The sequence below is a fragment of the Cervus canadensis genome, chromosome 11 (assembly GCF_019320065.1).
Source record: "Cervus canadensis isolate Bull #8, Minnesota chromosome 11, ASM1932006v1, whole genome shotgun sequence".
In the NCBI taxonomy this organism is placed as follows: Eukaryota; Metazoa; Chordata; class Mammalia; order Artiodactyla; family Cervidae; genus Cervus; species Cervus canadensis.
In genome coordinates, this window is record NC_057396.1 from 74,027,656 (window position 1) to 74,036,449 (window position 8,794).

The window sequence follows — 8,794 nt, forward strand, 5'->3', positions numbered from 1 at the left end:
CAAAGTATTGGAGTTTCAGCTTCAGCATCAGTCCTTCCAATGAACACCCAGGACTGATCTCCTTTAGGATGGACTGGTTGGATCTCCTTGCAATCCAAGGGACTCTCAAGAGTCTTCTCCAACACCACAGTTCAAAAGCATCAATTTTTCAGTGCTCAGCTTTCCTCACAGTCCAACTCTCACATCCATACATGACTACTGGAAAAACCATAGCCTTGACCAGATGGACCTTTGTTGGCAAAGTAATGTCTCTGCTTTTTAATATGCTATCTAGGTTGGCCATAACTTTCCTTTCAAGGAGTAAGCGTCTTTTAATTTCATGGCTGCAATCACCATCTGTTGTGATTTTGGAGCTGAGAAAAATAAAGTCAGCCACTGTTTCCACTGTTTCCCTATCTATTTGCCATGAAGTGATGGAACCAGATGCCATGATCTTAGTTTTATGAATGTTGAACTTTAAGCCAACTTTTTCACCCTCCTCTTTCACTTTCATCAAGAGGCTTTTTAGTTCCTCTTCACTTTCTGCCATAGGGGTGGTGTCATCTGCATATCTGAGGTTATTGATATTTCTGCTGGCAGTCTTGATTCCAGCTTGTGTTTCTTCCAGCGTATATGTTTACAATTATTACATCTTCTTCCTGGGTTGATCACTTGATCATTATATAGTGTCCTTCTTGTCTTTTATACTGGTCTTTATTCTAAAGTCTATTTTGTATCACGTGAGTATTGCTACTGCAACTTTCCTTTGATTTACATTTGCATGGGATCCACTTTTCCATCCACAGAAACTTTCAGTCTGTATTTGTCCCTAGATCTGAACTGGATCTCTTAAAGACAACCTATATACAGGCCTCATGTTTTTAATCCATTCAGCTAGTCTGTGTCTTTTGGTTGGAGCATTCAATCCATTTATGTTTAAAGTAATTATTGATATGCATGTTCTTATTGTCATTTTTGGTAACTGTTACAGATTATTTTCTGTAAGCCTTTTTTCTTCCTTTCCACTTTTGTCCTCTTCTCTTGTGATTTGATGGCTAAGTTTAGTGTTGTGTCCGAGTTCCTTTTTCTTTATCTGTGTGTGTCTGTTGTATTGGGTTGGCCAGAGTGTTCATTTGGGTTTGTCTGAAGACCTGAATGAACTCTTTGGCCAACTCAACAGATTTTTGGTTTCATGTTATCATGAGGTTTTGATAGAGCAGTCTCTATGTAAAAAAGATTGCTTTAAATTGTTGGTCTTTTTTTTTTTTTTCACTATAAACCATATTATATTTATTTAGAAGCCAAAAACAATATGATGAAACATGAAAACACACACATTTCAGAAAACAGCTTGTTGTGTTCATCAGTCTGATCAATTTTGCACAATGAAATATTGTGTATTTTTATATATTTCTTATTTTTATATAAGAAATATAAAAGTTATAATATAAACTATAGTATAAAAACATAAGAAACTATTATTTTAAAGAAGGAAATTGCAAGAGACGTGTTACTACTGCAAAAACTTTAAATAGAAACTTTAAATGCCATGCTAAAACTAATTTTTTCCTAGTATTATGCATCAGGCCTTAGAATGTAGGGATGTAGCAAATAAAAATGAAAAGTTTATATAGTAAACTTTCTGAATACTATTGTCTCACTTGTTATATCAAATGTCATACATCATTATAAGAAATAATATATCCATCTATTTAAGACTACAAGTACCTTTCCAAATAAAATTATTATCTTAGAAAGCAACAGATTTTACTTTTTTTTTTAGAAAGCTAACAGTAGCATATAAAAATGAACATTGCAAGAAACTGGGTAAAATAACACTTATCATGAAAACATGAATATAATTTAAAAATGAGGCATCTTTCTTTCACTTCAATACAAACTTCAATAGGAAATTCAATGGGCAAAGGCTTTCATCTCATACTTAAGCACATTCAGTCTTGCTTCTTTTAATAAGCAGCAGCAGAACACATTCCATTCTATATACTTGTTGTGTTGAAAGAACACAGTTCTTGTCCAAATAGGAAACTAAAGTGCAGTAGAGGCAAGCTGATTTATCAGAGTGTGTTCACTAAGTGTGCTTTTAGCTAATACAAATAAGTATAATTTTTACATTTACTATGTTAGTCTAAATAACCTTTACTGATAAGCTATAGATCCCAGAGAAGTAGCATGTTTGCTCTTTTATCATTTTCTTTTCCTAGATACAGATTTATCTATCATTTAAATAAAAAACAGCAAAGTAATATTACACAGTATCTGCTTTTGCAGTTTTTGCATTTACAAAATGCTACAGAGAATGTCACATTTCAAAATTTAAAAGTGAAACTCCTACTCTTGCAATTTGAACAGCCTGGTTTGAATCAGGCATCTTCTTTTAAGAGAAAAAAAAAATCATCTCTTCTGTGTCATATCAAATGAGATACAAAGGTTTAACAGGCAGTCCTAGAGATTTGACCAAACCTATTTTATATGTAAGTCATCTATAGCCAAGAGAGGTTAAATGTATCAAATGAAAGCTTCTCATAAGGGCACTGATGTCTCTAAATTGCTCAGAGATCCAGATTGGTCATGGCCCTGGTCACCTCTTTTCCTGATTGTCTGACCCTATCTTCATAGGGAGACAGCTCCTGATTGTGTATGCTAGTAAATGAAGCATGGGAAATATAACTTTATGATATAAAAAACATGTTTTATTTTGTAATAAAATAAAAATTTCCATGGAAATTTTCATAAGTTTGCAAAACAAATTTTTGATACATTTGCACAAGTAAAATTTTTCTTGTGCAATAAAACATAATATTTCTATCTGCCTTCCTTTTTGCTTTTAATAATGAAGTGTATCATTCTTTTCACCTGAAATCAAACTTGTCTTCAGCAACTGGACATGATGGAGAGGAAAGGGTTAGAGATAGAGCGTATATGACTCTATCTCAACAAAGATTGCCCTTAAAAGTCTATCATTTTACTATCAATTAGTGTAAGAGCTTTGGGATTCCTCTTATCTCATGTTTAAAGTGTTTGGAAGTTCACCATATATATGAATATATATATATATATATATATATATATATTCACTTGGTTAATGAGTCATAGTTTTTTCATGGCAAACTCCATGTCTACCAAGCAGACAGATAAGCAACTGAAACACGTTTAGATGTGTTCTTCCACTTACACTCTCAGCCTACCTGTCAATGCTAACATCCAACAACATTAATCTTCAAGAGCAGATAAATATATATGTGAATAGTTGAGGGCTGACTATGAGCCCAGGCAACTTTTCTAAATTTTTCTTTAATTAATCACCATTGCTGATGTGCGGTTCCATCAATCATGATGAATGTTTGAACGTCGTGGTGGAGAGCTTTCAAAATACATGAAGTCAATGAGGAAGCAAGCTCCAAAAATCATGGCTTTCATGGTCACATCCAGGTCTAATGGGAAGTGAATTTCAAAGTGGTCAGCATCGCTCATTGCTGATAACACACCATTCCACTTCCGAGTGATACTGCCAATAATGGAAACACCATCCAGGGACAGGATCTCAAAAACAGAATCTGAACCACAGCCATAGGTGGAACACGGCCCAAGTACTCCCATCATATCTTCTTTCTTCTCATTTTGGAGGCTGTACACGGCCCTGCACAGGTTCCAGTGTTCGGCTACAAAGCCCATGGTGATGCCGGGAGGACACTGCACCTCCAGCTCTTGCCTGGTGGAGGGGCAACAGAAGCAGCAGCAGGTGCATCTGAAAGGTCTTTGCATTGTCATGACTTCCCGGCCCATACAGTCAGTGACCCGGAGCACGAAGGGCCTCAATGTCCGGTAAGCATTCCTGGTGTAGTCATCTGTGTCTTCAGTCACAAAGTAAACCATCTGGCCCATGTTGTTTTTAATATCATATCTATTATTAGTTTCAAAACCTGTTATCATTTCCAGGGGTTCAAAATGCTGAAGAACGTGTATGTTGTCCAACTGGGCAAGGCATTCCAGACCCGGAGGACAGTGTGGTATGGGAGTCGGCGTTGGCATCCATATTACTGGAGCAGAAAGTTGTGGTGCAGGATATTTTCCAGGTTGGTACTGGATGGGGCAGATACTTCTAGTCTGCATGTACAAGGGGAAGGTACTGGGCTGATGTGGACCATAGTATCCCATAGGCAAGCCTCCTGGGTAGCCTGCAGGTGGAGGGATAGCTGGTCCAGTGGGCCCTGGTACAAAACTGGAACTGTACTCAGGAGGGGCACCAGGCCTTGGATCAGGTGACTTTATTTGATTCTCTGTTTCATCTGCAGGTTTCTTAGGGGTTGTGGGGAGATCTGACATTTTGAAGAATTCCAATTAAACCGCCCGCCAGCTGTCCGCTCAGCATCCGGGACGCCAGGCCCGGGGTCTGATTTTATCCGCGGAGAAAGACAAAGGGGCGGGGCGGCGAAAAACAAAGAAGGAAGAAAAGGATTTTGAAACGAAAACCCGAAGAGTCCCGCGGGGGAGGGGCGCGGGCCTAAATTGTTGGTCTTTTAATTCTAAATGCATTTCAATATACTGCACTTGCGCTCTTTATCACAGTTGCTGCTTTTGATATTATATTTGTGTGCAAATGATGTCCCACCTTTCCGGTAGTCATGTATGAATGCGGAGTTGGACCATAATAGTGGTTGAGCGCCGAAGAATTGGTGTTTTCAAACTGTGGTGTTGGAGAAGATTCCTGAGAGTCCCTTGGACATCAAGGAGATCAAACCAGTCAATCCTAAAGGAAATCAACTCATTTAGGGGAATTGAGAGGAAATTCTAAAAGAAATCTCTCATTGGAGGGACTGATGCTGAAGCCTAAGCTCCAATACTTTGGCCACCTGATGTAAAGAGCCAAGTGGTTGGAAAAGACCCTGGTGCTGAGAAAGATAGAGGGCAGGAGAAGAAGGGGAAATAAAGGATAAGATGGTTGGATGGCATCATTGACTGAATGGACAGGAGTTTGAGCAAACTCTGACAGATAGTGAAGGACAGGGAAGCCTGGCCTTCTGCAGTCCATGAGGTCACAAAGAATTAGGCCCAACTTGGCAACTCAAAAATGGCAGCAACTCTATGTTTGCCTTTACTGGTGAGCGTTTCCATTTGTAATTTTTTTGTTTCTGGTTGTGGTCCTTTTTTTTTTTTTCTGCTTAGAGAAGTTCCTTTAACATTTGTTTGCAAAGCTGTTCTGGTGGTGCTGAATTGCATTAGCTCTTGCTTGTCTGTAAATCTTTTGGTTTCTCCATCAAATTTGAGAGGGAGCCTTGCTGGTTAGAGTATTCTTTCTTCTAGGGCCTTCCATTTCATTATTTTAATATGTCGTGCCACTCCCTTTTGGCCTATAGAGTTTCTGCTGATAAATCAGCTGATAATCCTATGGCGTTCCCCTTGTATATTATTTGTTGCTTTTCCCTGTTTGCTTTTAATAGCTTTTCTTTGCCTTTAATTTTGGTCAATTTGCTTGCTATGTGTCTCAGTGTGTTCCTATTTGGGTTTATTCTGCCGGGGACTCTGCTGCCAACACTTAGGCGAATGTTTCCTTTCTCATGTTAGGGAAGTTTTCGGCTATTATCTCTTCACATACTTTTCTCAGGTCCTTTCTCAGGTTATTTGTTTAAGCTTAACAGCATGACTTACCTCACATAGGAAGCATTTGGAGTTGTTGTTCAGTCATATTTGGAGTAAGAATTAAGTAAAATTTCAAGACTTTTTCAAAGAAAGGCCACTTTCCTGCTCCCTAGATTGACCTTCTACATTTAATAAGACTTTCAGTGTTTCCCCAGTCGCATTACAATCTCACTCTGGTTTTGTTCCACAACAGATGGAAACCAAAGAACCTTGTCCTCTCTAAGGTGCAAGCTCAGGGGGAAAGCAGCTCTGCAGCTGCTTGCACCTTGGTGTCAGATAATCACTCATAATTCATCTGCATATCTTATCAGAAAAGAGTCTAATTGTCTTCTCCCCCTACAAATTCTCTGGAGAGAAACTTCCCCCTCCCTAAGAAAAGTAATATATTTGAGCTTAATTTAACTTGGGGAAGCAGAAGAGAGAGAGAGAGAATGTAATTTTTCTTTATTCATGTAAATAGCTTTTTTTTTAAACCCTGGTTTTCTGATTTTATAGAGAAATATTTAAAGTACTTAGACCCTAAAAACAATGTGCTATCAGGGAAGCTATGTGTGCAGTGGTGTAAATTAAATTCTAATTCACATATTTCTTCCCTTGAACTAAATTTTTCCCCATCTAAGCTGACTGGGGCCAGGGGGACACTTAAATTAAGTTGTATATTATGATGTCATATTAGATAACATTTCAAGTGTGGGTTTGTGTGTGTGTGTATAGCTTTAGCATAATGAGGTGGAGAGAAGAGTTTTTCCCAATCACTTTGCCTAATGTCACCAGCTTAGATGAGTAATTCAGGCCTCTCAGTGGCAAATTTTCAAGTGTTCATTATCTGGTTGATTGCTTCAGCTTCCCACTGCACAGATGTAGTCTAAATTAATGAGGAGTACAAGCTGGGAGATTTATATACAATATTACTGACATTGCACAATGAAGTCTTTAAAGATTCTGCTTTGTACCTAAGAGCTTACCAGAAATGTCCAAGATGTGAGTTTGGAGAGATATTTGCTTTCTGTGACATCCATTTCCATCCCCATGCATGTGTTATATTTCTCATCTATCTGGTGTTTGAGGAAATAAGGTTTTGTGCAGGTGCTGCTTTCATGGGTCAGGTTATTGGAGATGATCAAATGATTCATTTCAAGGTAAGAGACTGAAATCAAACCCTCAGATTGTCCTCAATTGGAATCTTTTTTCCCCCCAGCATGAAGAAAACTGATTTCTGATAAGCCAGAGCAGTAAGCAGAGAGTAAATCAGGTGAACCTGGAGCACTATTGTATTAGATTGTTAAAAGTACAAGGCAGGCGATGTGCTTTATTCAAATCTGTACCTTGCAGTACCATATATATAGTGGGCAATCAACTGATGGTATTTTTCAGTATGCATATAGCAATGGCTTTGTCTTAAAAAGCACTTTGAAGTGCACCAGTGTCTTTAATGTTTATTACTTAATACAAATGCTTGTAGATCAAAGCTTGGTAGATGATCCTTATTTTGTAAATAAGGAAACAGACTCTGGTAATTTAAGAAATTGCTCCAAGTCACAGATCAGTGCAGTTCAGTTGCTCAGTTGTGTCCAACTATTTGCAACCTGAAGGACTGCAGCATGCTAGGCTTCCCTGTCCATCACCAACTCCTAGAGCTTGCTCAAATTCATGTCCATCAAGTCAGTGATGCAATCCAACCATCTCATCCTCTGTTGTCCCCTTCTCTTCTTACCTTCAAACTTTCCCAGCATCAGGGTCTTTTCCAATGAGTCTGTTCTTCACATCAGGTGGCCAAAGTATAGGAGTTTCAGCTTCAACGTCAGTCATTCCAATGAATATTCAGGACTGATTTTCTTTAGGATTTACTAGTTGGATCTCCTTGCAGTCCAAGGGACTCTCAAGAGTCTTCTCCACCACCACAGTTCAAAATCATCAATTCTTCATGACTACTGGAAAAACCAGAGTATGACTATAAGGGACTTTGTTGGCAAAGTAATGTCTCTGGTTTTTAATATGCTCCCTAGGTTGGTCATTGCTTTTCTTTCAAGTAGCAAGCATCTTTTAATTTCACGGCTGCAGACACCATCTCCAGTGATTTTGGAGCCCAAAAAAGTAAAGTCTCTCAGTTTCCATTATTTCCCCATCTATTTGCCATGAAGATATAGGACCGGATGCCATCACCTTAGTTTTTTGAATGTTGAGTTTTAAGCCAACTTTTTCACTCTCCTCTTTCACTTTCATCAAGAGGCTCTTTAGCTCTTCTTTGCTTTCTACCATAAGGGTGGTGTGCTCTGCATTTCTGAGGTTATTGATATTTCTTCCAGCAATCTTCATTCCAGCTTGTTCTTCCTCCAGTCTGGCATTTCACATGATGAACTCTGCATATAAGTTAAATAAGCATGGTGGCAATATACAAATAAGCAGTCTTGCTGTACTCCTATCCCAAATTGAAACCAGTCTGTTCCATATCCAGTTCTAACTTGTTTCTTGACCTGCATACAGATTTCCCAGGAGGCAGGTGAGGTGATCTTGTATTCACATCTCTTCAAGAATTTTCCAGTTTATTGTCATGCACACAGTAAAAGATTTTGGCATAGTCAATAAAGCAAAAGTAGTTGTTTTTCTGGAACTCTCTTGCTTTTTTGATGATGCAAAGGATACTTGCAATTGGATCCCTGGTTCTTCTCCCATTTCTAAATCCAGCTTGCACATCTGGATATTTACAGTTTACATACTGTTTAAGCCTCTCTTGGAAAATTTTTAGCATTACTTTGCTAGCCTGTGAGATCAGTGCAATTGTGCAGTAGTTTGAACATTCTTAGGCATTGCCTTTCTTTGGGATTGAAATGAAAACTGACCTTTTCCATTTCTGTGGCTACTGCTCAGTTTTCCAAGGCACAGAGCAGGTTAAGGTTAGGGTTATTAGTGCCTCTGAGGGCTGGCAACAGCTCTTCCATATTTCAATTTATTCCTTTTTTTCTGCTTCTGCTGCTTTCATTTTTTCCAATGTTTGAAAGAAACATGAGTGAATGAATGACTGATGGATAGGGTAATATGCCATGTCTCTAGATTGGAGAGATTACCCTGGAAACCTTATTTAAGTTCTGCTTAATTAATAACACCCTGCTTATCACTTCATGGAAAATAGATGGGGAAACAGTGTCAGATTTTATTC

At 38.4% G+C, this 8,794-nt stretch overlaps 1 protein-coding gene across 2 annotated transcripts; it reads right to left on the reverse strand.

Annotated features, from left to right (window-relative positions):
- Positions 1–2,898: 2,898 nt before the first annotated feature.
- Positions 2,899–4,494, reverse strand: LOC122450484 (phospholipid scramblase 4-like). 2 transcript variants are annotated; one of them, XM_043482860.1, is made up of 2 exons: positions 4,345–4,484; positions 2,899–4,208 (listed from the first exon to the last, which is right to left on the reverse strand). In XM_043482860.1, exons 1-2 carry the CDS (start codon positions 4,367–4,369, stop codon positions 3,325–3,327), a joined length of 909 nt encoding a protein of 302 aa, XP_043338795.1. In that variant the 5' UTR covers positions 4,370–4,484; the 3' UTR covers positions 2,899–3,324. The 2 variants fall into 2 exon arrangements, with proteins under 2 accessions (XP_043338795.1, XP_043338794.1); XM_043482859.1 differs by having other exon boundaries at positions 2,900–4,494.
- Between the last annotated feature and the right edge of the window lie 4,300 nt (positions 4,495–8,794).

What these genes read in the sequence shown, in the direction of transcription:
- LOC122450484 (XM_043482859.1), bottom strand. Translation starts at nt 4,323, where the DNA reads ATGTCAGATCTCCCCACAACCCCTAAGAAACCTGCAGATGAAACAGAG.